This window comes from Melospiza melodia, chromosome 14 (genome assembly GCF_035770615.1).
Source record: "Melospiza melodia melodia isolate bMelMel2 chromosome 14, bMelMel2.pri, whole genome shotgun sequence".
NCBI classification, from domain to species: domain Eukaryota; kingdom Metazoa; phylum Chordata; class Aves; order Passeriformes; family Passerellidae; genus Melospiza; species Melospiza melodia.
Genome location: NC_086207.1, coordinates 15,328,515 through 15,355,629, shown reverse-complemented (window position 1 = coordinate 15,355,629; position 27,115 = coordinate 15,328,515). Strand labels below are relative to the sequence as shown.

The window sequence follows — 27,115 nt, the reverse complement described above, 5'->3', positions numbered from 1 at the left end:
CCCGGCTCCCGCTCGGCCCCGGTTCCGCGGGCTCCGTTACGAAACGCGGCCGGGGCGGGGCGGCGCGGCCGGCGGCGGCCAATGGTGGCCCGGGCAGCCCCGCCACCGGCGCCTGCCCCGGGTCCCTCCGGCGGGCCGGGCCGGGCCGGGCCGGAGCCGCAGCCTCGGCCGGGGCGGGAGCGGCGCGGGGCGGAGCTGGGCGATGCGCGGGGGCGCGGCGGCGGCCGGGCCGTGCGGGCACCGCCGGCTTTAGGGAGGACAGCTCCCCTCAGCGCCGCCATGAGCGGCCCGAGCTCCCCTCCGCCCGGGGAGAGCCCCTCCGGGCAGCCCCTGCGGCTGGACCTGCTGCGCTGCCCCTGCTGCCGCCTGCTCCTCTGGGAGCCGGTGACCGCGTCCTGCGGTCACTCCTTCTGCAAGCCGTGCCTCGGCGGGGCCGGGCCGTCCCGCTGCCCGCTGTGCCAGGAGCGGCTGGAGCTGCCGGGCATCGGGGCGGCGAGGTGCAGCGTGGTGCTGTGCGGGATCCTGGAGCGATGCGTGCCCCGGGAGCGGCGCCTGGCCGGGCTGGCGGAGCGCGTCCGCCACCGCCTCGCCCGCGGGGACGCGCGGGACGCGCTGAGGATGGCGCAGAGAGGGGTCGAGCTGGGTAAGGAGCACCGGGCTCGGGGGCTGGGGGTGCGGGTGGTGGGCCGAGGGGTGCCAGGGGCCAGCCCAGCAGCCCGACAGGCGGGGATGCACGGGCTGGGCTGTGGCAGCAGGAGAGTACCAGTGTGGGTGACAATGTAGGTCACCGTGTCCCTGCGGCTCCGTGCGCTCCGAGCCTGCACGGTCCGGAGCGAGAAGACGTGGGAAGTGTTGTAAGGCAGGGCCGGTGGGACTGGGGATGGGAAGGGGGGATGCTGGGCATTTCTTCCATATCCGTGGATGTCCCGAGGTGCTGGGGGCGGTGGGATGCCCGACAAACCGCGCTGCTCGTCCCCTGCCCGGCCGGTGTCCCATCGGCCCCGTGCTCCTGGAGAGAGGGACAAGCACCGATACTCACTGACATCGGGCGGAATTTCAGGGTCACAGAGACAGCTCTGCCCAGGGGGTGACCATTATGTAAAGCGGCTGGGACTCGTCCAGCCGGGGATGGACACGTCCTCTCCCCTAGAGCCTGGCGAGGACACAGCCTTGGCAGAGCTCCTGTGCCAGCCCCATCGTGCAGGTCAGCGCCCGGCCCGACCCATTCTCCACCCGGCCCTGGCCAGACATTTCCCGGGCCCGGGGGTAGGGGGGGGAGGTGGGGTTTGATCTGCTTTAATGTGTGGCTGTAAGTGGATTTCTTGGAAAGTAAATAAAAGGGGTTATACAATGCGTCTGGAGCAGGGGGTTGGGGCGACGGAGGCAGAATTTCCTTTCTCCGCGGCGTTTCTATGACAGCGCTGAGCTCTCCTCCCGCTCTTATTCATCTCCTGCTGCGAGACAAGTGCCAGAGGTCCAGGGTAAGCCTGGAAGCGAAGGGCTGAGCGGACCGGTCGATCCTGGTGCTGGCAGCAGAAAACAGGTCCTTTTATGCAACCTCCAGAGGCATCCGTCCGTCTCTCCCTGCACACCCTCATTCACAGTAAAGGCACATGCACACTGCTCTGGTGCTCATTTACCAGGCTTTTCCCTGGTTGGGGTGTGCAATTGCACTTTTCTCCAAAAACCCTTTGCTAGCATAAAGAGGAAACATTGCAAACTCTGTCCTTGCTCTCCCCTGCACGTTCTGTTCCCCGAAAGACAGGAAAGTCTGGCTGAGGGCAACAAGGAAATTGCAGTCACAGGCTCAGCTCCAGTGAACCTTTGCTTGCTGGGGCTGCCAGGCTCAGCCACGTGGGTGGTGCTTTCAGGATGTGTTTTCCAGTTCCTGCAGCCAATTTTCAGCTGCACACTTTTTTTTTTTTTTTTTTTTTTTTTTTTTTTTTTTTTTATGAGCTGCCTTTCACTTTGGAACAGAACCACTGATAAATGCTTGACCCATGGGGATGTTTTATTTGTGGCTCAGTGTGGTGTGATGGGTCAGTTTGCAGTGCCCTGCTCATCCCAGCCTGTAGGGCTGCTCGCTTTGCTTGGGTGGAAATAAACTGTCAACTTTTTATCTTCATTCTTTGTGAGTGAACATCAGAAAAATGCAGCGTAATGTGTAGCACAGGAGGCCCTCTGACATGCCTGGAGTGTGGAGGCTGGTGAGGCGCTGAGGCTGCCAGCTGGCTAATGGCCCTGGTGTGTAATGATATCATAGATCAAAAATAGCTGCAGCAGCAGAGAAATGCAGAATTCATTGCCCTGTTTTACACATCTGGGGTGGTTTTGTTTTTTTTTTTTTTTTTGCCAAATCAGTTGCTTTATTGCTGGGGCTGTGCAAATGTTTGAATGGGTTTGCCCACATGGAAAATAAGCCTCTAGACTTTGTACCTATTTGTTCATCCCTACCTTCTTAGGGGGTGGGATATTTCATGTCTGGATGGGTGTTTGTGGGATGGAGCACTGAGCAGCACGTTCCCATGTTTCCTCACTCAATCCCTAAGGTCTTGGCTAATATTACAAAGGAAAGCAAGGTCCCAGGGACCATTCTGTGCTGCACAGCTCAGCGTGGCCAGTGCAGCTTTTGCTGCAGGAGGGGCTGTGCCTGCCTCTCCTGCTCTCTGCCTTAGGGTGACACCAGGCAGGGAGCAAAGTCTCTCTGTGCTGCATGCTGGGGACAAGGAGGCAATAGCCATGGCAGGGTTTGCTGCTCTGTGATAAGGACTGGTGGGTGCCTGGGCAGGGTGACAGGCAGGGAAATGAGCAGCTGCCTCCTGCACCCAGCTCTCATGGAGCTGCCAGTCCTGACCTGCAGTTTGCTGGCAGAGCTGCATCAGCTCCCGGGTTGAACCGGGCCGGGAGGAAATGCTGCTGGCTTTGGAAGTGCAGGAGAGACATCACCAGCACTGGTACTCCTGGTGATTGCTGATCAGCTGCCAGCCGGGCAGAGTGCCCCTGGGAGAGCTCCTGGCCCCTCAGCAAGGTGATGTTACCCACACCACATTTGCCAATGCAGCGGCAGTGCCTTAAATGGTGCCTGATTTATGATACAAGGCTGGCATCAGTGTCAGCATCCTGAAGGGCCACCATGAGTTACCTGTGCTGGACCTGTCATCATCCCGCAGGGAACTGGGAGCCCCCAGTGACATTGCAGGACATGGACATCTGTGACACTGGAGGCCTCCCCAGATGCATCAGGAAGCCACAGGTGCCCAGCCCCAACCCCCTGCAGCTTTGGGCTGATGCTCAGAGCTGGGGGGATGCAGGGCTGGATGCTCAGAGCTGTTACCTGAGCTGGAACACCAGCACTGCTCTGGATGTAGGTCACCTCCATGAGCTGTGATATAACGGGGTGGGTCTGGGCATCTCTGCATTTCAGAACCCACAAACATTACCACACCTGGTTACTCTATGTAACATGTTCTTTAGGACTAAATCCTTTTTACAAATCTTTTTTGCACAATTTTTTTTCACAAAAAATGTGCAAAAATGATGCAGGCTTAGATACTATATGTTTGTCTAATTGGGAACTAGAAAAGCTTTTTTCAACTTGTCAGTGTGCTGGTAAAAGATTTGCTTTTGATCAAAAAGCAATCTAATGGTGAGCTAAGTGAAATTGATAATGGGAACAATCTTGCATTGAATTAGAATGTTTGGGCTAAAGAACTAAAGAGGAGTAACATGGGTGCCCTTTCCAACATCTCCCAGCCCAATTCTGCCTCTGGCTGTGCTGATAGGAAGGAAGATCTTTATGTGGTTTTCTGAGGCAGGAAAGAAAAGGATCTCACTGCCAGTTTTTTTAGGAGAAGGCAGGAGCATGTAATGCTTGGTGTCATGACTAGCAGTATCTGTGGGACCTGTGCTCCCCCAGCACCCTGATGTCCCATCAGTGACATCTTGCTGACAAAGAACTGGATTCTCAATTATTTTCCTCTTTTTTGGGAAATCTCAGCCTTTCCTCATACTTGGAAACCCCAGGTCATGGGGTGCAGGCAGATCCTTGCACCCCTTTGGCTTCTCATCTGCCCCAGGAGAGCAGTGGCAGCCAGGTGGGTCTGGGAATTCAGGTATCCAGCCCTGCAGCCCTGTTTGGTAACATGTTATTGTGGCTCTGCTGGGTGAGTCACATCACAGAGCCTGCTGTGGCCGCAGCCCTGTACGTGTGTGGTGGAGCTTTTCTTTTGCTCCATCCCAAAGAGATGGATGAAAGCCCAGATCCCAGCATGGCTGAGCCCTGAGGCAGTGGTGGGGCCTCTTGGCTGGGGGTGCTTTAGGGAAGATGGGGGGAAAAAAACACAAAGGGAAGAGCCTCAAACAATTTAAAACTGGGTATTTAGGGGGAATAACTTCTTCCTTACAAAGCCAGTGTCTCCTGGTGAGGAGCACTGATGTGAGGCAGCGGCACAGGGACTGTGCCCCTGTGGTGGTGGCTGTCCCCAGGCTGGTCCAGGGCTCATGTCCCACGTTCTCTTGCAGCCCTGGAGTGCAGCTCCCTGCGGCTGTGCCGGGCAGAGGCCCTGCTGGCCCTGGGGCAGCTCCCACAGGCTCTGGAGGACCTGGATGCCGTGTGCAGGGCTGAGCCTGGGCACCACGAGGTGAGTGAAGCCACATGGACTGCACAGGAGCAGCTTTTCCCCCTCCTCAGTTCTCCTCTGGGTTCATCCTGCTCAGAAATGCACGTTGCAGAGCCACTGGGGTGCCAACCAAGGTGGCAGGTGCTGTGTTGCTCTCACAGGAGAGGTCTGGCACTGTGTCCATCCTTCACTCCAACTCTCCCTAGGCTTGGCTTTAGCAGCTGCTGCACTTTGGAGAGTCCTGGGATATTTTAGGGAGCAGGTGCTTTGGGATGGGGTGGGAGCAGGCAGGACAAAGGGACATTCCCTTGGGGCTGGCATGGGAGCTGAAGGGGGACATGCTCTGCTGGTCACTGTCTCATAGTCACCACGTGTTCTTTCTGCTCTGCAGGCCTTCTTCAGGAAAGGGAAGGTGCTCCTGGAGATGGGGCAGAGAGCTGAAGCCCTGCAGGCATGGGAGCACTGCCTGACACTCAGTCCCCATTGCCAGCTGGCTCGGAGAGAGATGGAGAAGGTGTGTGGGCTCTGCCATGTCCCTCTGCTCTCACTTCACACAGGGACATGTCCTTGTCCTCTGAAGGACTCCACAGAGGGCTCAGCCAGCACAGACACCAGAAGGGTCCTTTGGGGAAAAAGTGGGAGCCTGGCAGCCCTCCCACCTCCTTGCTTTTTCCTCCTAGCATCCCCCAACCCTTGCTTTGTCCTTGCAGATCATCATGGAAGCTGATGCTCCTCAGCCATGCACGGCTGCACACCTGGGTGATGCTCACCTGAGCTCAGCTGGTTCCCATGTCGATGGAGGGAGCCCAGTGCTCCCATCTTGCACAGAAACTCAGGTAAGAGCCTGCAACATCTGAATCTGCAAGGAGACTTCACGATCCTCTGGGACATCCCAGTGATGGGAAGGGAGGTGTGATAAGGGGAGCTTGTGCAGGACATGTGGCCATGCTTACCTGCTTGTGTGCTGGGATCTGCCGCTGGTGGAGGGTGGGAGAGCAGGTGTCATCAGGGCTGAGCTGTGGGGACTCAGCAAACAGAGGAGACTTTATCTCTCTATTCATCTCACTACATACAGGGGAAAAAAAAGGAAAACAAAAAGTGAGTTTCAATTTTTTTGGAAAAAAAAAAAAGACACACTTGAGAATAGTTCAGACCATTAGCAGCTGTTAAGGAAGCTTTTATTTTCCTCTTTGCCTTTATAAACAAATTTAGCAGGCTTGGAGAGAGGAGGGAATTCAGAATACACCCAAATAGCAGTTGGTACACTGGACAGAGTGAACCATGTTTTAACCATGTGGTGGGCAGCAGTGTCTGAAGGCTTCTGTCCTGCTGTCCTACAGATGGAAGCTGTTAATGTACAGTGACACACCAGAAAACTTCCCGGTGCCATCAGGCTTGGTGGGACAGAGGGAGAAGAGGGTTTGGGCTGAATTGCATCTTGCTGTGCCTAGGATCAGGAGGGAGAGCTGGCAGAGGGCCGAGGGGGTGCTGGGTGTGAGCAGAGCCAGGACAGAGCCACCCTTCCCCAGCCAGAACCGGCGACGGCGGCAGAGAGTCAGGGCCAGGGCCTGTTGGGTGAGTGTCATCACAGGTACCACTCTGTTGTGTCGTGCAAAATACTTGTGTGGAATCCATTTTGGCACTGAAAATGTGCTGTTTGCGCTGTGTTCAGCTCAGCAAATATCCCAGGGGCACACAATGGGGGAGCTCTGGCTGGGACATCCACTGCTCCTCATGCGTGTGGGGAGGATCCACCTGATCTTCTGTGTGAGCAGGTGAACTGACACCAAAACTTTGCTCCAGCTTGGTGGCAAGTTCTTGTTAAAGCCAGGCATCACTGGTTCCCTGTGTGGAGTCAGGGAGAGGCTTTCTGTGGTTCCCGTGTGTTTGGATGGGTTTTGGTTTTGATTGAATTCCCCTGTGGGGGACAGGACATGCCATGAGCTGGGCAAGCAGCACCTCCATCAGTATTGAATTGCCATCAGTGTCCAGCCAGGTGGACAAATAGCAGTGATGGCTCATGGCAAATTTCCAGAGACTTCCATTCTGGAGCTTTTTGGGCCACTTTGCTGCCTCAGTTTCCCTGTCTGCAAAAAGAGGAGATATCACCTTCCTCTACCAAGCACCATGAGACCCACTGACACACAAGGTATGGATGGACACAGATGGGTTAATAGAGGGGTTTATGTTGAATTTCCTAGTGGTCTTGTTCTTTTTTGACACTTTCAAAGCACTTTGTGGGGCAGTTATGCCTCAGAACGAGGTCTGAAAGCAAAGATTTATTTCCTATATTGAAATGGGGGATTGTCTTTTCTTTTATCACTAGATGACAAGGAGGAAACAGCAAACTGTAGCCAGCCATGCCTTGGGGAGTCACTGAGCATTTCTGACTTGGAGTGCTCCCTCTGCATACGGTGAGTTCTCCTGCAGGATCAAGAATTGGCACCTGCTGGGTTTCCTTTACTGATGTGCATCTTTCTTCACATCTTAACAGCAAGCTCAGTTCTGAGAACTGCTGATACAGATAAGAGGGGAAGGCAGGGCCATGGGACACCCTGCCAGGCTGCAGGAGCTCAGATCACCCTGTCTCAGGGTGCAGCATCACTGGGGCTGTATCCCTTGGGACACAGATGTGGAGCTGGGGTTGTTCAGTGGGGTCAAAGACCAAAAGCAGTGGTTGCCCATTGTACCTGCAGGAAAGTGTTGCCCAGGGAAATTCCCTCCATGGTGGGGATATTGCAGACCTAGAGGGGAGCATTTTGGAGCTCTTTGCCTGGTGCAGCTGGAAAAGGGAATGGGACAGAGCTGTGTTTGTCTGCTGGCTCAGGGCTGGTGTTGCACTGCCACAGGGCATGCTGAAACCAGGCTGCTGTTCCTGGTGTGTCCCAGGACAGAGCAGTTGTGCAAGGGTTGCTGGCACAGAGCTGGGTGGGGGTTGCACTGCCAGACGTGCAAGTTGGTCAAGGTCCTTCTGGCAGCTTTTTCCAGGTCTGTGCAAGGGGGAGAGAGACTGAGGCTGCATCTGGCCTGAATTATGTGAATATGGGTCTCTTCTGAAAGAAGAAAACAGTGTTTAGGAGTAGTCAGGGCTTTCCCAAGACCTTAATTTAATTTTTGATTGTGGAGCTACCTGTGAGCAACTTGAGCACTTGCTGCTGGCTCTGCTCCTGGAGCAGGGGAGCAGGAGGAACTTTCCTGTCACTGCCCTTTGGATTACACACCACTGTGGGTGTCTGGGGAAGCACAGACCTGGCAGGACCAAGGGGTGTCATGTGTGTACTCATGGGGTCTGCTGGGACTCCATGGAGACCCTGCAGAGAGGGGGAGCAGAGCTCAGGCCTGGAACAGCTCTCCTCTTACATCATTGTGCAAGCCCAGCAGTCTGAGCCCAGACTTTCTAATTAAGGGGCTAATTAAAGCCTCTTTCTGCCAGACTTATCTGTGCCCCTTTCCCTTTGTTCCTCCCTGCACTCCATTGACTCTGATCACCCTTTTCAGGATGTTCTTCGAGCCGGTGACTACGCCCTGTGGTCACACCTTCTGCAAGGAGTGCCTGGAGCGCTGCCTGGACCACAGGCCCAACTGCCCCCTCTGCAAACAGAGCCTGAGAGAGGTGAGGGCATGGCTGCCACGGGATGGAGCCCAGGGCAGAGCTGGGAGCCAGCTCCAGCTGCTGGCTGCCTGCCCAGGGCTGCGCTGGGAAGGTGCAGTGCTCTTCCATTAGCAGCTCCCTGGCACGGCGGTGTCAGCTCCACTCACGTGGGAATGACCAGACAGCTGATAATTAAGACCCAGAGATTCATTTCCACAAGATGCCACAGTGATTTAGCGAGATTGTAAACAGGAGAGGGGAGAGAGAGGGAGAGAGGAGAAAATGGTAATGACTTCAAAAAATGGAAATGGATGGAAAACCTGCTAGCCTGGAGATTTGATTTAATCTTTAATGTAAAGGGATTCGGATGAGACCATCAGGGAAATTAGGTTGTCATACAAGGACTGCATCACTGTCAGAGACAGGACGCTGTGCTGGACGGGCCCTGGCTCTGAGCTGTGTCTGGAGGTCTCGGTGGAGCTGACATCCCATCCTGCTCCATGGCTCAACATCCCCCAAGAGGTTTTATCCTTGACTTTCTCTGGTCTAAAATTACCTTCAGTTCCAATAAAAGTGAGCGTGATTCAGAGTCCAGCAGGGCTTCAGGGCTTCCTCCCTGCTCTTTTCCAACCTGTTTTTGGGTCTAATTCCTTTCAGTACCTGAAGGCTGGGAGGTACAGCCCCACAGTGCTGCTGCAGGACATCATGCTGGCCACCTTCCCCACACAGCTGGCTGAGCGCCGGGAGCTGCACCGGGCAGAGATGGCAGAGCTCTCCAAGTAAGCAGGGACTGCTCCTGTGTGTGCGGGTGGGTGTGGAAGGGGCTCTGAGAGGGATGTCTCCAGCCCCACATTCCTCTTCACAGAGAAAAGCAAGGCACAATTCTTCCCAAGAATATTCTTACCTCATTTGCTGTGCCCGTGTTTGTGCAAAAGTAGAAAGTAACATGGAGATTGTTTACCCAAAGTGATGGTGTTTTTTTTCCTTGGCCTATCAGGGCCAGGTGTGTGTGTGTGTCAGGATTGTTGAGTGACAGTCACAGGATTCAGTGCAGTGTGTGCAGTTGTGTGCAGGGTTGAGTGCTTGTCAGGTTCAGTTTTACATGTATAGAATAATATAGTATAACGAAGTAGTTAATTAGCCTTCTGATATCCATGGAGTCAGATGCATCATTCTCTCCCCTCGTCAGGGCCTTCACAGCATTGCAATAGATGTCCACACCCCATACCATTGTTGTGGCTTGGTTCTGCTCAAGTGATGTCTGTCCCACCTCCAGGACCACATTGCAGCAGTGCTGTGTGGGTGTGGACATGCCCCATGAGGCACCTGGGGGTGAGGGATCATCTTTGCAAGGAGCTGTTTTGTGGGCAGAATCTGTCCTTGGTCTCTTGGTGAGCCAAGTGGAACTTTAGTGTTGCTCTGTGCTGGAGCATCGCTTCTTGTGCTTAAGGATACACCTGGTTTGGGGGAGCAGCTGATGCAGGGATGGGCTTTGCTTGGGAAGGTCTCACTTCTGTGGTTTCTCCTCCTGTCCCTCAGCCTGACCAAGAACATCCCCATCTTTGTGTGCACGATGTCCTTCCCTGGCATCTCCTGCCCTCTGCACGTCTTCGAGCCTCGGTACCGCCTGATGATCCGGCGGTGCCAGGAGAGCGGCACCAGGAGGTTTGGCATGTGCATCTATGAGAATGGGAAAAGGTGAGCTCCTGGGCAGGCTGCCCCCTGCCCCAGCTGCTTTGCCTCTCTCTGCTCCAGCCCCAAATGTCTAAAATACTGAGTAGTTCTGAAAGGTTTCCTGTCAGTGCCATCTTGCAGATGAAATCAGCAGGGAGGTGGGTGGTGCGTACCCCACAGTGCAGAGTGAAATGGGATCAAGGAATGAGGCCAGCACTGAAGCTGGACAGAGCCAGCTGTAACTGTCAAATACAATTCAATACAATTCTTGAAACAGCTTCTGACTCAGGATGTCTCTGAGCTCCATGGTTCTCTGGCTGTGACCTCCAGCTCCTCTTAGTGAGCACTGGGAGGAAACTTGATTGAATCTCTGAATTTGCCCCTGCCCTGCCATCTTGTTCCTGGTCCTTTTGGAGACGATACCTTCAGGAGAAGCAGCTCCCTTGCCTCCTATTACCCCAGCGGAGCCCTGTTTTCTGTCCCTGTGTCCCTGCAGCTTTGCTGACTATGGCTGCATGCTGGAGATCCGTCAGGTGGAGCTGCTGGCAGACGGGAGGTCCTTGGTGGACACCATCGGCCGGCAGCGGTTCCGCGTGCTGAGCCGCGGCCACAGGGACGGCTACCACACCGCCGACATCGAGTTCCTGGAGGACAGGAAGGTGAGGGCAGGGCTGGGCAGAGCCCTGGGCTGCAGCAGGACAGATCCTGCCCACGGACACCTGTGTCCCTCTTGGCTCCGTGCAGGTGTCCGGGGAGGAGCTGCAGGAGCTGCAGTGCCTGCACGAGAGCACCTATCGGCTGGCGCAGCGGTTCTGTGAGCACGGGGACCTCACCTCCAGGCACATCCTGATGCAGCATGGACCACTGCCAGAGAAGGAGGAGGACATCCAGGTAACGCCCAGAGGGAAGGGGTGCACCAGACAGAGTGCCAAGAGAGTCTCTGAAGCAGCACTGTTCCTGCAATAACCACCCTGCTTCCCTACTCGGCTTCCCCTCAGGATGAACAAAAAAAATCCAGTTTTTCACCCCTGTTACAGCATCTCTTATCCAGACAGTTGGTAGGGCTTGTTTTGTAAACCGCTTGATGTTTCTTTATGGTTTTAAACTGTTCTTGGAAACTGAGCACTGAGTTCTAAAATCTTTCTCAGAATCTTTTCTTAAATGAGACCTGAGAAACTGAACTGTGTGTGTTTGAAAACTTCTTGGGAAAAAGAAACCAAACAAATTGGCAAAGAGGCAAACCCTGCAGCTTGTTGAGTCTGCAGTCTCCTTTCTCACTGTGGTCCTTTGAGACAGCCATAGCTGGCCAGTGGTAAAGAGCTAAGAGGACAGGATCCAATTTGCTTATTATACTGCTCTGACAAATTCAGATTCTGTAGGAGAAAAAAAATCCCAAAATTTAATTTTCACTCCTTAAAGGAAGCATTTCCTCTCTGGATTGTTACAAATATACTCTTGCTGGCTTGTCCCAGGCTAAGGCTGTCCTGGCCAGCAGTCACATTAATGATGTGCTCAGGAATTACAAAACAACTCAGCCTCCTTCAGCTGAATTGAGCTTTTCCTTCTTGGTTTGACTCAGGTTATAGAAAAGCCACTTTACAAAAGCAGTGCCCAACAGCTGTGCCTGCCTGGCCTGCACCTCACCTCTTCAAGTGATGGCCAATGTCCCAAAAACACTGGCCATGCAGGATTCGGCCTCTGTTTGCAAAAAGCACTCGCTTAAACAAGGAAATGCAGAAGATATTTCATTGTCTCTTTAGTATAGACTTTCTCCCAGTTACAGATGAGATGCAGATGCAGATGAGCCAGGAGGCTCCCTGGGGAATGCTTGTCTGGAAATTGAATTAGTTTGTCCAGCAGTTTTGAGCTTGGACAACAAAAGGGCTGTCCAGATGAGTACCTTGGCCACTGGAACTCATCACAAAGCTGGCGTGGCTGTCCTGACAAGAGCAACTCTTTGCCATCAGCGATGCAGCAATGCAGCATCCACCTCGCAGCTCTGACATAGGGGTCTCTCTCTCCCTCTCTCCCCCCCAGGCTTCAGCAGACGGCCCGACGTGGTGCTGGTGGCTGATCTCCATCCTGCCCCTGGACCCGTCCTACCAGCTGAGCCTGTTCTCCTGCACGTCGCTGCGGGCGCGGCTGTCGCAGCTGCAGCGCATCCTGACGGCGCTGCTGCAGCAGCCCCCGCCCCGGCACCTGCTGCCCGAGCGCAGCCCCCGCCGCCTCTGAGCGCCCTGCCCTCCCCGGACCCGCCTCCGCCCTCGGCTTTCTCTCTCTGTGTGGTTTGAGTGTGGTTTGAGCCCTCCTTTCCCTCCCCCAAAAAGTGACCTCAGCGATGGGCTGGGTGCTGTGCCCAGCTGGCAGCGACACTGTGCCGTCCGTGCCACCCCTGGAGCTGCTGTGCTGTGCCACCCGAGCTGGGCTGTGTCTCCAAAGCCAAAATCCATTGCTGAGTGGCCTCTGCACTGAGGAGGATTCTCCTTAGGGAGGGGACTGAGTGCTGGGATTGCCGCAGTTTGGGTTCTTCCACTTTGAAGGACAGCTTAGGATCATTTGGTAGATGGTCCTGATTTAGAAATTTAGAGCCTGGGGAGAGGTGGCACTGGGGAAGCAGAGAAGTTCCAAAGCTTCCTTTGGAGGATGCTGACAGCTCTGCCGCTGCTTGCAGCTTTGTGTTTGAACGAGAAGAAAGGTTAAATTAAACAATCTCAAACTCATGGTCTTGCTCCCAGCCACCTCCACGGCCACATGGTGAGGAGATGGTTGTATCTGAATGCTCTCAGGTCCAGACCCCCCCTTCCCACTGCTGTGCTCGGTGCTGTGCTGTTTGCTGGCCAGACCATTCCCCTCCCTGCCAGCTCCAGTGCTGTGAAATGCCATGGGAAGGGGAATTCTGTCAGCTTTGGTGCTTGTCCCCTACCCAAAAACTGCTGTTCCCAACCCTGGCTGGGTTCAGGTTACAGGTTGGACCTGGGAGGAGCTGATAGCACAAGGAAGTTAAGTCTGGAAGTTCTGTTGTGAGATTTTCTGTTCCTTGACCAATGCAATTCCCCCCTGTTCTGTGTTTGTTGTGAACTTTCTGCTTCCTCAGGAGAAAATCAGGATCTCAGCCGAGGCTGGACCCTTGCACTTGGGACTCAGAATAGTTCAGGATCCCCCAAAGGAGCACAGTGAAGTCAAAGGGATCCAAATATCTGGATTGGAGGGATGGGGCAGGATCAGTGACCCAGGCCAGGATCCACATGCCAGGGAGCGAGTGCTTGGCTGCTGCTTGTCTCTAGACACAGGGCAAAAACTCTCTGGACAGACCAGGCCTCCATGGAAATCCTGAAGATTTGGGATTTTTATCTTTGATCCATAATTTCTGTGGCTTTGGGTTCAATTGCAGGAGCGACATCCACCTGGTTGTTGGATTGCTCCTGGAATTTTATCCCCGCACTTCTCAAAGGCACCACACCCCCTCAGAGAGTTGCTGGATGTGTGTGGGAGAGGAAATGAGGGCCCTGCTCGTCACTGCAGGTGTTTGTGGGCTGAGCCTGGCTGGGACACTGGCTCCAGAGAGCTCCCTGCTCAGGGCCACCACCTTCCCCTGTCCCCCTGTCCATCCAAGTGCCTCCCTGGAGTGACAGTCAGGAGCAGGGCTGGCTCCCCAGCAACCTCTGTGAGCACAGGGCGCCTGAGAACAGCCCAGAGCTGGATTTGCTCCTCGCCTTTGAGCCACAGTGCTGGCCCAGGAGCACCAGGACTCCCAAGGAGCCATTTCCCTGGCATGTCAGCTTGGCAGGGCTGGGGCAGGGGATGGAGGGATGCTTTGCACTCCCAGGGCGGGTGGCAGGGTGACACTGAATTCAGGAAGTGCCTTTCTTTCCCCCAGGGGCAATGTGTGACATCCCCAGCCCAAGGCCCTCACCTGCCCCCCGAGCTGCTGTTCCCCAGGGCTGGGGGTCCCTGTGGGTCCCTCCAGCAAGGGGGGGATGCAGGAGATCCCCTGTCACCCTGGGGAGGGCCCAGAGCCATCTCTGCCTGGCTGCTTTGGGAAGGGGTCCCTGCAAATTGCTCCAGTTTGCTTGGAGCACCTTTGTGGTTTTTATGACCGTCTTTGCTCTTGGAGTTACGTTTTCTTTCAGGTCGTTGAAATAAAGACCTTTTGTTGTTGTTGTTGTTGTTTTGTTGCTGATGTTTAACTTTTAGCTGCTCATTAATAAAAGTGCTTGGGGATCCCCAGGGAGATCTGGGGACACATGGACAGGTCACACCTTGGTGTCCAGTGACCACGGTCCAGCAAGGGCAGATGGCAAAAAGGGGCAGGAAAAAAGTGGTTTTGCTCACAGAATGTGTGTGACACAAGACAGGAAAAATGAGCTCCTGGCTGTCATTGCAGCTGAGGGCTGTGGGGAGGGATGGGGTGGGATGGGATGGGATGGGGTGGGATGGGATGGGGTGGGATGGGATGGGATGAGGTGGGATGGGGTGGGATGGGATGGGGTGGGATGGGGTGGGAGATGAGCCCAGTAGAGATGCTGGCCAGTGTGGGATGAGCCTGGAGGCAATGTCCCCAAATGCTGTGGCCAGCATCTGTCCCTGTCCTGCCTTTGCAGCCCTGGGCAGAGGGCTGTGGGCTGGGAGCAGGTTACAGCAGCTGGCACTAGGGATGAGAGGTGATCCAGGGATACGGGCATGGGGTCTAAAATGAGAGGGTGGTCCTGGATGGAAGGTGATGATGTCCTGCTGGGACAGCTCTCACCCGTCTCTTGCTCCCATCTCTTCCCTCTGCTTCCCAAGGTGCCATCCAGGGCAAGGACAAGAAGGAACTGCCCAGCTGTGCTCCTTTCCTGGGAACGTGGAACAGCTGCAGCACAGAGGGAGAGGCTCAAGCGGGCTGAGCAGATAACCTTAAACAGAACCCACCCCTCAGAGAGTGAACCTGCTATGCCATTGATAACTGCCTCCATGAGGAATTACACCTTGAGTTCCCCCCAGCATCGCTCCGGAGAGGCAGCTGTGCCCTGCTGAGGGCCAGCTGTGGCTGTGGCTGGTGCCAGCCCCCTGGGTGGCTCTGGCAGCCCAGCCTGTGCTGGTGTGTGCCGGGAGCAGGAGCTGCCCGGGATCGCTGTGCCGCGCTCGCTGCTCCCGCTAGATGTCAGGAGGAGGCTGAGTGCGGGCGGGGAGGAAGGCGCAGCCCAGGGGATGTGCAGCTCTGGTTCTCGCCAGAGCCCTGGCCTTTCTCTGCCAGCCCTGGCCCCAGCTGGGCTGCCCTGAGCTCTCCATCAGCCCAAAGTCACCCTGTGCGGGTCACTGTGAGCCCACCCCCAGCTCCCCAGGCACACAAGGTCGGTGCTGCAGGCTCCTGTCCCCTCCCCAGCCAGTTTGTTCTCTTGGCACGGGGGCATTTGGGGTGTCCTGCTCCCCAGCATCAGTGCCCAGGCAGAAAGGGACCTGGGGGCACTGGTGACATTAGCCGGTAGTGACCATGAGCCAGCCGTGTGCCCTGGTGGCCAGGAAGGACAAGGGCTCCTGGCCTGTGTCAGGAATGGTGAGGCCAGCAGGAGCAGGGAGGTCATTGTGCCCCTGTCCCTGTCACTGCTGAGGGCACACCCTGAGTGCTGTGCCCAGCTCTGGCCCCTCAGCTTGGGAAGGACCTGGGGACACTGAGCACATCCAGAGGGGACAACAAAGCTGGAGAGGGGCTGGGAACACAAACCCTGAGAGGAGCCCCTGAGGGAGCTGGGGGTGCTCAGCCTGGAGCAAAGGATGCTCAGGGGCGCCCTTATCACTCTGCACAGCTCCTGAAAGTGCCTGTGCTCACCTGGGGCTGGGCTCTGTCTGCAGCAGCACTGACACACCCAGAGCACACAGCCTCGAGCTGCACCAAGGGAAATACAGGCTGGATATCAGGAAAACGTTTTTTATGGAAAGAGTGATAAAGTTCTGGGATGGTCTGGTGGTGGAGTCACCCTCCCTGGATGTGTTCAAGAAAGGACTGGATGTGGCACTCAGTGCCAGGGTTTGGTTGAGGTCCCCACTTCCATCACCCCAAAACGGGACCTCCCAACAGCACCATTGCCTCCCTTCCTGTTCCACACCTTCAAATAAAGACATGGGTGACAACTTCCCTCACCTAACAGTGCAGGCAGGCAATTAGATAGGAGGTAAATAATTAATACAGCAGGTGTCAGACTGTGCCTCATCTTTCTTTAACAAATGGTGCATTTCCAAACTAATTAGACCAGCCGGTACTTGAGAGAACAGAAAATCAACACAAGATTGTTCAAGCTAAGATTTTCTTCTCTAGCAATGGAACAGGAGCACAGTACATGTTAAAGTTAACGAAGGTGAGAAGAAAAAGGAAAAAACAGCACCGAATTTTTTTCCCACCCTTTAGCAATACCAGTTGGTGCAATGAAAGATGGGTTGTATTGTTCCCGCTTTTTCAGAAGAAACAAAAAAAAAAAAAAGCAAAGGAAAGCAATGAAGACAGATGTGCCGTCTCTTTCAAGAAACTCACCCACGGGATGTATTCAAAGCTGGAAAATGACAAGTGATGAAAAAAAACTGACTGAAGTGACTGCTGAAGAAGTTGGAGTGGGACCTGCCTGTTCACCTGGAGAAACATTGAACATCCTTAGTTAGAAGGGACCCACGAGGACATCGAGCCCAACTCCTGGCCCTGCACAGCCCCCAAAATCACCCCATGACAACGTTTGGGCTGTCACAATGGTGCTGTCCCTTCTCTGGCCAGGCTGCATGAGGGGGTGAAATTCACCCCTGTCCCGTTCAGAGCAGAGCTGGTGATGCTGCTGAAGGTGACCCAGGGCAGAGATCAGTGGCAGCTGCACAAATGCCTTTGTCTCCCGTGCAGGGGCCCTTTGGAGGTGCTGCTCTGGCATTCCCTGGCTGTGCTGCACTGGGAGCTGTGCAGAGCCATTCCTGACCTGGGAGGATGCATCAGGTGGAGCTGCCTTAGCATGACGGTCGGTAATTCCCTCCATTAATAAACTGATTCACAGCGACAGCCTTTTTCCAAAGGCTTTTCCAAACCCATTTAGCTCCCTCACAACCTGCAACTGAGAAGCTCTGGATTTGGGACAGCAACAAGGGGCTGCCTCCCAACCCTCCCAGCCTGATTCAGGGCCACTTCCAGCCCCTGGGAGCACATGCAGGAGGGATTAAAACCCCTCAGTCCCTGCCCACAGCCACATCCATCCCAAAGTGCCCATTGGTGATTTGGGCTCTCCCTGCTGATTCCTGATTTCACAAACCCCTCTGAGCCCAGGCAAAATACTTACAGGACTGATTAAATATCAAGGAAATGGGAAACTTGTTAAAAGTGTGGAATTTATATAAATACAGCATTATTAGAACAAAATGTGACTTTTAGCAAGGACAGCTCTCTCAGCTGGGCTGTGTTTACCTTAATTGTTTCCCTCCATTAATTACAGTCTGAGAGGAAGACTTGTGCAAATTGAAATAAATTAATCGAATTTGTTTAGAGTTTTGTGTGTCTGGCTTATGGGGATTGCAATTAAGCTGGTATGTTTGGTGTATTAAATTACATCGCCCAGATCTATTCTTCCCTTTTCAAGCAGCGTGAACGTGAAAAGGCAGAAGTCAGTGACAATTAAAGGGTAAACAGGCAGTGTGAGTGATGGTTATTTTAGCTCCCGTGCCTCAAGAATTTCACTCTTTGCAAGAATTGAGGCTCATTCTGCAATAAACAGATCACCAGCTCTGTGCTATGAAAGATAAAGGGGAGATGGTGGAGCAGAGACCAGGGCACATCCCAGCTCTGCCCTGGCAGTGGAACAGTGACGTGGGTGGGAGTTGAGTCCAAGTCTCCAGGAAAATCAGGCTCTGTGACTCAGCAGCCTTGCGTGTGTTCCTGCTCGTTCCCACCAGCAGCTGCCCAGTACCACCCACGTGTGACACCGGGGAAGAGGCTTCCAGATATACCCAGGGCCTGGCAAGGTCTGTGAAAATGAGAAATTAAATGGGTAAAAAAAAAAAAAAAAGCATCTTCCTAATGGGGAGGGGAAGGGGATGCTCAGCCAGCAGAGAATTTACACCAGTTTTTTTTTTTTTCAGGATGAGTGTTAAAGAGGAAACCCTGGTCTCATCCATGACTCAATGTTATCTGGTCTTGTCCCAAACAGCCACAGGAGCAGGCTGAGTGTGAGCTTGCTCCAAGACCCTCCAGCCCCATGGGGAAGTGGAGCCAAACTTCATGGGGAATTCCAGCTCAGATGAAGGACAATGGTGCAGTTTCCTCTCCAGAGTAAAAGGAATACTGGGAACAGGAAAAAGAAAAAAAAGAGAACCCATCACAGCAGAAGATGGAGGCCAAGAAGAAGAAGGAGAAGGAGAAAGGCTGGACACACCCAGTTCCCTCCATCTTGCCCCCTGAACCCCCATACCAAAAACCCCAAAATCTACTTTCCACGATGTGATAACTTCACTATTATTCTACCTAAACTGTTGTGGCTTGCTGATCTTCATCTAAGGTTGGTAATTTGCTCCATGGGTCATAATCAAACCCACAGGTGTTCTGGGCTTCTGAGCCCCCTGGCAGGGGTCCTGGCCATCCTGGACTGCCAGAGGGATGTTCTGGGTTCCCACACCCCACTGCTGCTCTGAGCCTTGCTCAGTCCAGAAGACCCACTGCTGTTTGTGTGCCTGCTAAAACCCCTCCATCCTGCCCCAACAGGAGCAGATTCCCGTGGCAATTCCCACTGGCATCGCTGTGCAGAACAACCCCACACTGTTCCCACCTACTCCCACTGCTCTGGGCTCTGCTGGGAGGGCAGCAGGACACAGCCTGGCCATAAATAGAGGGTGAGCAGGGATGCCAGGGCCCAGCAGTGTCTGGCAGAAATGTTTCCTGCGCGCAAACCTTTTCACCTGGCCATCTCCTGAGCCCTGATGATGAATGGAGTGGCTGGGCTGCAATAGGATTTCCACCCAGAATATTGGCTGGATGATAAAGGAGTCTGTCTGTGGTGATAATTGCACCATAAATAGCTCTGGCTTCGGCAGTGAAGAGTGAGGCATTAGAAAACCTCACCCTCTGGATTCCTCCCACCTCCTTCCATCTTCCTTACAGCTAACAAGCGGGGAGAGCTTCTCGTCGGTTTTGAGCCTCCACGAGAGGTTTATTGTGCTCAGACACAGCTGGGCACCTTCCTGCCCATAAATCTTCATAGCAGCGAAGGAGAGAGGGGGGAACAAAGCAGCCCAGCTGGGTGATGGCTGAAAAGCAGCAGGTAGGGCTGGGCTGTGGCTCAGCTGTCCCTGCTCATTGTCTCTGCTGCTGTCTCACTGCCTCCTCCAGGCTTCCCCTGGCTCTTCTGAGCACTCCTGGGCACTTGGGGGCTACCATCCTCCTTTGCTCCTCTGATGGAAACTGAAAACCTGCCAGCCAGCCCCAAACACTGAAAAAATGAGCTCAAACTGGGGAGTGCTGTGAAAGTCAAGGCTGGAAAGAGGATAAATGCGACCAGATTGGAAGCTCTCCCTGGCTCCTGGCTTTTTGAGCCTGCAGAAAGCACATGGATGCCTTGTCTTCTCCTCCCAAAAATTTTTTTTTAAAAAGATGGGAAATGGATCTGACTTCACTGGTACATTTACCTGCTTTTGAATTCCAGAAGATATTGAAAAACAGAGGGTTTAACCCCTCCCATTAAATGCAGGTTCACCTGAGTTCTGTCCTCTGCACAGATTTACTCACTGCTCACACTCAGCCACCAGGAGCTTTGGGGAGTGTGGTGGAAATGGAAAAAGTGGTCAGGACTGAGTGGAGGCATCTCCTCATTAAATTTTATTCATGGGTCAGTGAATTGCTGCTGTGGCTTTTCCTTTTCTCATGTGCAGTGCCCAGATTTGCTGCAAATAGCTAAAGGATGGGCTGTGTAGCACAAATCCTTTTTACAAGCTTGGAGAGCCTGCAAGATCCTGGTCAAAAGTTAAACCTTGAGGAGTCAGGTGTGCCATATCCCAAATGCTGTGAAAATCCCATTCTTGGTTCCAGGTCCCAGCTTAGAGGGGTTACAACATCCCACTGTAACTCAAACACACTGACATCACTAGTGTTTTCTAGGAAGGTTATTAAATCTATTTTTTTTAGAATTTTGAAGGGTCCAGGAGTGATGAGGGAAAATTATTCTCCTTCCTGGACAATTTATAAAGCTCCCACAAATAGCTGCAGTAGGAGGAGGGCAAGTTTTATTCTCAGATGGGAAAAGAGATGCTTAAAAGGCAATTTTTAGAGGCATAGAACTGGGGTAAATCCATGCCCATTGTCCAGGAGAACCATCCAGCTGGGGCTCACACTGGCAGGAACAGGAGCAGCTCTCTCTTTCCTGCACACAGTGAGGTGAAGGCTGCTAAGCAGGCAGAAGCTTTTCAGCTCCTGCACAAACCTATAAGCTCCCCAAACCTTCCTCTCCTGCACACCCAGCAAATCCAAATATAGTACATGATTTTTCTACTTCTTCTTTTTTTTTTTTTTTTTTTTTTTTTTTTTTTTTTTTTTTTTTTAGTTGCCATACAGGAGCGTTTGAAGCAAAACTATTTACCCTGTTAAAGCTTTGGATTTGCAAGTTTAAAGCTTTCACAGTTCCAGGTGCACCCAAAAAGATAAGGGAGCCTGGAGGTACCCTGTTGTACCTGGAAATGGATAAATAAAGCTGTGATTAATTTGAAGGTAGCTCTTAATGCTCATCATTTCTTCATTATCTACTGCTATTATTAGAGTGGCCTCACCTAAGCTGATACAGGACAGCACAAACCCCTTAAAGCAAACAGGGGAGAGCTGTAAGGAGCATTTGAGAACGCCAGAGATCCCAAAAGCCTGGGACCAGGGAGGGAATGACTGGGCAGAGCACAGCAGTGTGTTCCTGCCACTGGCTGCTCCTCTGCTGATGCCAAAGCCGTGGCAGGGCCAGCAGGGCATGGCGTGTGCCCAGCGCCAGTCCCTGCTGCAGGATCCCGCTGGGATTCCTGTGAAACCTGCACTCCAGATCAGACCCCAGCATTTCCTTGGCTGGACACAGAGGGAGGGAGAGAACCAGGCAGGCTTTACAGAGATAATGAGCCTGAAGCAGCGGCCTGGGAGCAGAGGGATCTGTGCTCTGGATGACTCAGTGGGATGAGGCGAGTCAGGGCTTTGTGGGAGAAGCTTCGGGAGAAAGGAGCCAGGATGAGATGAGATTAATCAAGTGGCAGGAGCTGCCCAGACATGGCTATTCTTGGCTGTTTTATTAGAAGGGAGATTAGTGCCTATGGTTCCTCAAAACAAGTTTCAAGGCAATTAAACAGGCTTTTCAATGGGTTCCTTCCTTACTCAGCAGCTCTGCCTCATTCAGCCTGTCTGGATTTATGTGAGCTTGGATGCTCTGGGTCTGCAGGAGCAGGAAATCCTCGTGAGGGCTGCAGTCAGTGCAAACTGCCCCACCCTGAGCTCTGTGCCCTGTTTCTCCTGGGCTTTTCCCTGGCACCTGTTCTGTCACCTGAACAAGCAGCTCTTCCTGCTCCTGCCTGCTCCAGGCTGCATTTGAAAGTCTGTCACAGACATCTTATTGTGAAAATCTTTTCTTTAGGATTTTTTTCCCTTCTGAGAAGCTGAGGCCTCAGAAGCAAAATGTAATCAATGGTTGTCTGCTGCTGAGGAATGCAACAGGTGGGTTTTTGATTGGGCCATCTTGAATGTTTACAATTAATGGCCAACCACAGACCAGATAGCTTGGACTCTCTGTCTGAGCCACAGATCTTTGTTATTCATTCTTTTTCTATTCTTAGCTTAGCTAGCCTTCTGAGGAACCCTTTCCTTCTATTTCTTTTTAGTATAGTTTAAATGTAATATATATATATCATAAAATAATAAATCAAGCCTTCTGAACATGGAGTCAATATTCTTGTCTCTTCCCTCATCCAAGAACCCCTGTGACCACTGTCACAAAATTCCTGTTGCCAAGAGGGGCTGAGGTGGGAGATTTGCGCCACCAGCATCCCAGATCATCATCAAGGACACAGGGCTGGTGCACCCACCAGCCTGCTCTGGGGTGGGCAAAGCAAATACAGACAATTTCTGGCATAAAAAAATTAAAACCAGGCCCACATAATGTTTCTGTAGCTGCAACAAATGAGTTCCATGGTTTGGAGCTGAAATAAGCTGTCAGTGTTTGACTGTCTCTGGGAGTTAAAGCTTTATGCAAACGCTGGTGAGATTTTAGTCCAGGTCAGGAAAAAAAGACATCCACTCTGAAAATTATTAATTTTCTTGTCCGTATTTCTGAAAGTCATTCTCTGTGTTTTATTTTGTCAGCTTTCTCTCTCTCCTGAAAGCTCAGTACCACCCACAGCACTGGGTACTGCTGAGCTCTGGCTCTAAGTCAAATCTCCTGCCTTCAGGGAGATGGAAACTAATCAATGAGCAGTATTAAACAATTTGAAAGCCTCAATGATTTTTACATTTCCCACAAAGGTCAGAGTCCCCCTGGCAGCTCCACTGAGCTAAAGGTGGCAGAGGGAGGTGACATATCTCAGGAAAAAAAGCCCTCATTCCCCCGTTTCCTGCAGAAGATGTTTTCATATGGTAAGGGAAAGATCCCACTGCTGAGCAGGCTCAGGCTTCTGGGCTTGTGCTGAGCTGAATTTTGATTTTGCAGGAGCTCATGGGGAGCCTGGGCTGTCTCGGGTCTGGGCTTGCAGGGCTGGGTTTGCAGGGGAATGGGGTCCAGCTGCTTTCCCAGTGTCTCTTCCCAGTCTGAGGGGCTGCAGGGCTTTGCTGGGAGCGGGATGATGGATGCATCCAGGCTGCCCCAGGGAGTGTGGGATCCTTCAGCTGACTGAGGATAACTCACCTGCCCAGCAGCTGCTGCCTCCAGCTGCCTCAGGCTGGGGTTTCACTGGACAGGAGATTTTAGCCCAGATTCAGCCTTGGTTTGGCACCTTGCCTCCCTTTCCAAAGGTGTGGGATGCAGGGAGGGCTCTCATGACTCACTCTTAAGGGAGGGTGCAGGATCCAGCCCAGCCCATGGGAGCAGAAAAGTCACAGAAATAGAAACCCTGAAGTATACCCCCATCTCCATTGTTTTTCTCTGTACAGGCCCTTCTATTCCTCTGGCAGCAATAAGAATTTTAATAGTTCCAAGGTGAAGATTAAGTTTCTGATTTTGCACTTATTTTTTCTTCCTGAGCAATCTTAACAAGTCACTTCTCACTGGGTCTAGGACTTGTGTCTCTGTTTAAGGATGATTACACTTAACTTTCATTTCTACATCCAATAATATGAAGGGGTTGATAATATTGAGCACCAGTGTGAGAGGCTCCCTAAAGGGAGACCAGTAATCAGTTGATCCTTGTTTCCATTCTAATAGCAACCTGGTTAAAACCTAAATCTTTTATTTTGAGCTTTCCTGGCAGGGCTGACACAATAGTTCAATCCAGCTAGAACTGCTCAAGACCCTTTTGTATTTAAGGTTTGTAAAAAAAACCCCACTGCAATTAGCAAAACAAGGGGAGTGGAACAGCAGGAGAAAAGGACCTTGAATGATGCCAAGCTGCAGCAAGGCAGTGCTCACTGGGTGGAAAGCCAAGGAGCCAGCAGATTCTGGAGATTGCTGGGAGCCATTGCCTTTCCCATTCCAATTATTTCTCTCAGATGCATGGTTAACTGGCAGAAGTTGGTCCCCTTCAAGTTTCTTGACAAGCAATATATTGTTAGAAAGGATGGGAATCAGCAGGTGCTAATTCCATCTCAATGCCCCTCCTGTCCCATCCCAGATCCTTCCACCTTCTTCATTTGCTCCTCTTGATAAGATTTTCTATATTGCTGCTGCACCTGGTTACACACCACGGTTATGAACTTAATGTGGAAAGTTAAATGTAAACAGGATTAAAAAAAAATCTTAGCAATTATAAAGCGCTTAAAAGCATTCTCCCTCCTCCACTTTGTTAGCAGACTCTTCACTTTGCCTGTCTTGCACACCCAGCATTGCAGTAATTTTCTGGGATAGCTTAACTCATTCCAGGCATTTCAGCCACAAAGGAGCATCAATTTCTATGGCAGAAGTGGCATGAGAAAATGGAAAGTATTTGCCTTTACTTAACAGAAATGGGGGAAGGAATAAAAGAAAACTTCATTAAACTGAATTAAAAAATGTCAGGTGAAGGTTTTTCTCCTTAAAACCAAGGACAAACATTTCTTAAAAATTCTGTGACTTCAGAGGAAGACAAAGCCACAGCTGTAATTGCCTTTACCTGAGCAGAATTTGACTGTCAATCTGTAGTCCTTGGTGATGTGCTTCTGTGCTGTTATAATCTGAGAGTTTTTATTCTGAGGGCTTTGGCAGAGATGTTTAATTATCCATCTCATTTGGACCATTTCAGGTTTGATGGAGGAAAACATCAGCACCATCATTCCCATAGGATGGAGATTTAAAATATACATTAGGTCAGCATTTAGGGATAAAGCCAGAGTTTCTGTGGGGTGCTCAGATCCTCCTTAGTGCAGCTCAACAACAGCTCTGAAATATTGTGCCTTGGTGCGAGCATCTGTCATCAGAGGCTCACAGTGCGTGAAGGCAGCTGGAGCTGATTGACCCCCCTGGCCCTGAGGCAATGATTGACTCTGAACACAGCTCACTCCTCCTCAGCTGCCCAGAGAGGAGCTGCTGGCTGTCAGAAACAGCACAGTTAGCTGGAATTGGGGGGCATTTAGGAAAATCCAGATCTACGGGAGGGTGATCCGCTGCTCGTGCCCTGCCGAGCCTGCCCAGTGCTCCTGCTGCGCACCAGGTGTTGGCATTTTGGTGCTTGCAGTCGTAGCTGTACTTCAGAGTTTTCAAAGGGATGCAGAAATTGCTCAAGAATAAAGCTAATTGGCAGCAAGTCAAAGTTCTGGCTGGCAGGAGGAACAGCTCGGCCTGAAGGGACCTGGTGGCTGCTGTGGGTGCAATGTCCCCACAGAGTGCACCATTTGGGCCATTGCTCCCTCACCTTGGCCACCACAGCAGAGGCAGGGGCTGGCTTGCAGGGCCACAAGGAGCTGCCTCAGCCCAGCCAGCCGCTGCTGACATGCACATTCTGCTTTCTAATTTGCCTGAATTCTCAGCGGGCCGGCACCTTCTAATTTGCTGTTTGTTGCTGCTCTCCTAGAAGTCCAGCTGATTGCTCTGTTGGTGCCAGCAGATCAATCTCACTGAAATAGACTTATTTTTCTTCTCATCTTGAAGAGGTTAGTTTTCCAAACATCTGTGCTAACCTGCTGAGCTGAGTGAGATTGCTCTCTCTCCCTTGTGCTGCTCTTGTGCTCTGCCAGGCACATCCTCAGCCCAGGGCAGGGCTGCAAGAGAGACCTGAGGCTGGCCAGCAGCTGGATTTTTATGTGAGTGGTGGGAGAATGGTGAGGAAGGAACACAAAGAGGAAAGAAATCCAGAGAACTATTTTCAATGTCATTAGTTTTACAGTTTATTAAATTGAGTTTGTCTCGACAAGATGTGGTGGGAGATTGTGCAGGCTGGGCTGGCACAGAGCAGCCATAGAAGGAAGGACAGCCCAGCACTGCAGAGGTGGGGCTAGCACACCTCTCACCTCAGGAGAACTTTTTGGGCCTCTAAATTTAAAGGTCTGCTCAATCCAGCTCTCTGGGATCATTTGCACATTGCAGTCTGTGCACACCTTGTTAAAGGGACTCATCTGCCCTATTCCAGCTCCCTGTTCCTCTCACTGAGTGCAAACACACATTGTCCTCCTCAAGCTTTGTACTGGACAGCTGAGCTCCTGCATCACCCCCTGTGCCCCCAGGGATCAGGAGCTGCTCCAGCTCTGTGCGTTCCTGATGTTTGCTGGCACCTCTGTAGGGCACAGCATGGATTTTGCACGTAAGGCATTATCCAAACTTCATGGGACCACCCTTCCAGGGGAAACAAGTGACTCCTGCAGCCTGACCCCTGTCAGAGAGGGGCTCAGCTGCTGCCTGGGGTGGTGGGAGGTGGGCAGGGGGCAGTGCCTGCTCAGCCCCTTCCTTTGCTCAGCCCCTTCCTTTGCTCAGCATCCACACTGACTGTGGCACACTGCTAATGCAGCAAAGCTTTGCTTCTGCATTGCATCTTTAGAAGGGTTAGGGCAGAAATATCCTAGAAACCCAAGAAATAACTGTCATAAAGGAAGAGCATGTAATTTAGAACATTTTAAAAAAACCCAAGTCATTATTTCCTCAACACCAGAATTTGCTGAAAGCACTCCAAGTTCTGTTTCGCGAGTGCCACGGAACAAAATAATTGTGCAATTAGTAATGCATCTCACACTCCATGAAATGAAAGATTTTTTACTTTCAACAAGTACAAAATGTAGCATTTTGCTTTCCCATGGTGGGAGAGTGCTGACCATTCCTTCCCCTCCTCCCTTTTTAACTGCACTGCAGTACGAAATTAATAAAGATAATAATAAGCACGCTTCACAAAGCAGGAGGGATGTGAATGGCACAGGATGGCTTGGCATTGCCAGAGCAGCCAGCAGCGCCCAGATATTAATTACAGCTCCCTGTGGAGGAGCTGTGCCCTCTCCAGCCCTGTCCAAGTGCTCCAAGGCACTGTGACACTGGGGCTGCTTGCCCAGGGTCAGGCTGGGGTGGGAGCCCGAGCAGGGCTTGTGTCTGCAGCCAGCAGCTCCTGCTTGCACAAGAGGGCTGCTGTGAATTCACTCACCAGAGAGGTGCTTCTGAGTTCCAGCATCCCCTTCAAGAGACCAGTCCGTGCATGACAGCAAACATCCCCTTGGTGCTGGCCTGGCCCGTGGAAAGGCTCTGCCATGACTTGCCTGGTTGGTATTTGGAGGCACACAAAGCTGTTGCCTGGGTGATGGCATCCTCCTCCCTGCTAGGCGCTGCTGGATAAGCTGCTCTCCTGCTCTTCAGCTCACACTGAGCCTGCTGCTGTGATGGGCAGCTCTCCCAAACCCCTTTCAGAAATTCTCCTCCCCAGCAGTGAGCCCCTCTCCCCTGGCTGCTCAGCTGGGTGTGCTGGGAGAGGGACAGGAGTGTGACCGTGTTCACAGGGGTCCAAGGATGAGGGAAGAGATGAGGATCTGACTCCATGTTTCAGAAGGCTTGATTTATTATTTTATGATACATATTACATTAAAACTATACTAAAAGAATAGAAGAAAAGGTTCTCATCAGAAGGCTGGCTAAGCTAAGAATAGAAAGGAATGATAACAAAGGTTTGACTCGGA

At 52.4% G+C, this 27,115-nt stretch overlaps 1 protein-coding gene and 1 long non-coding RNA gene across 2 annotated transcripts; one reads left to right on the top strand and one right to left on the bottom strand.

The window, feature by feature from the left end:
* The first annotated feature begins 245 nt into the window (after positions 1 to 245).
* LOC134424793 (LON peptidase N-terminal domain and RING finger protein 1-like) lies at positions 246 to 14,045 on the top strand. Its single transcript, XM_063168881.1, has 12 exons — positions 246 to 643; positions 4,522 to 4,640; positions 5,011 to 5,133; positions 5,330 to 5,455; positions 6,071 to 6,194; positions 6,946 to 7,033; positions 8,118 to 8,232; positions 8,869 to 8,990; positions 9,751 to 9,909; positions 10,382 to 10,544; positions 10,630 to 10,776; positions 11,923 to 14,045. The coding sequence occupies exons 1-12, from the start codon at positions 280 to 282 to the stop codon at positions 12,115 to 12,117; spliced, it is 1,845 nt and encodes a 614-aa protein (XP_063024951.1). The 5' UTR covers positions 246 to 279; the 3' UTR covers positions 12,118 to 14,045.
* A 653-nt stretch (positions 14,046 to 14,698) lies between these two features.
* Positions 14,699 to 26,660, bottom strand: LOC134424583 (uncharacterized). Its single transcript, XR_010029458.1, has 3 exons — positions 26,590 to 26,660; positions 16,394 to 16,489; positions 14,699 to 14,737 (listed from the first exon to the last, which is right to left on the bottom strand). It is a non-coding gene; the product is annotated as an uncharacterized LOC134424583 (long non-coding RNA).
* Between the last annotated feature and the right edge of the window lie 455 nt (positions 26,661 to 27,115).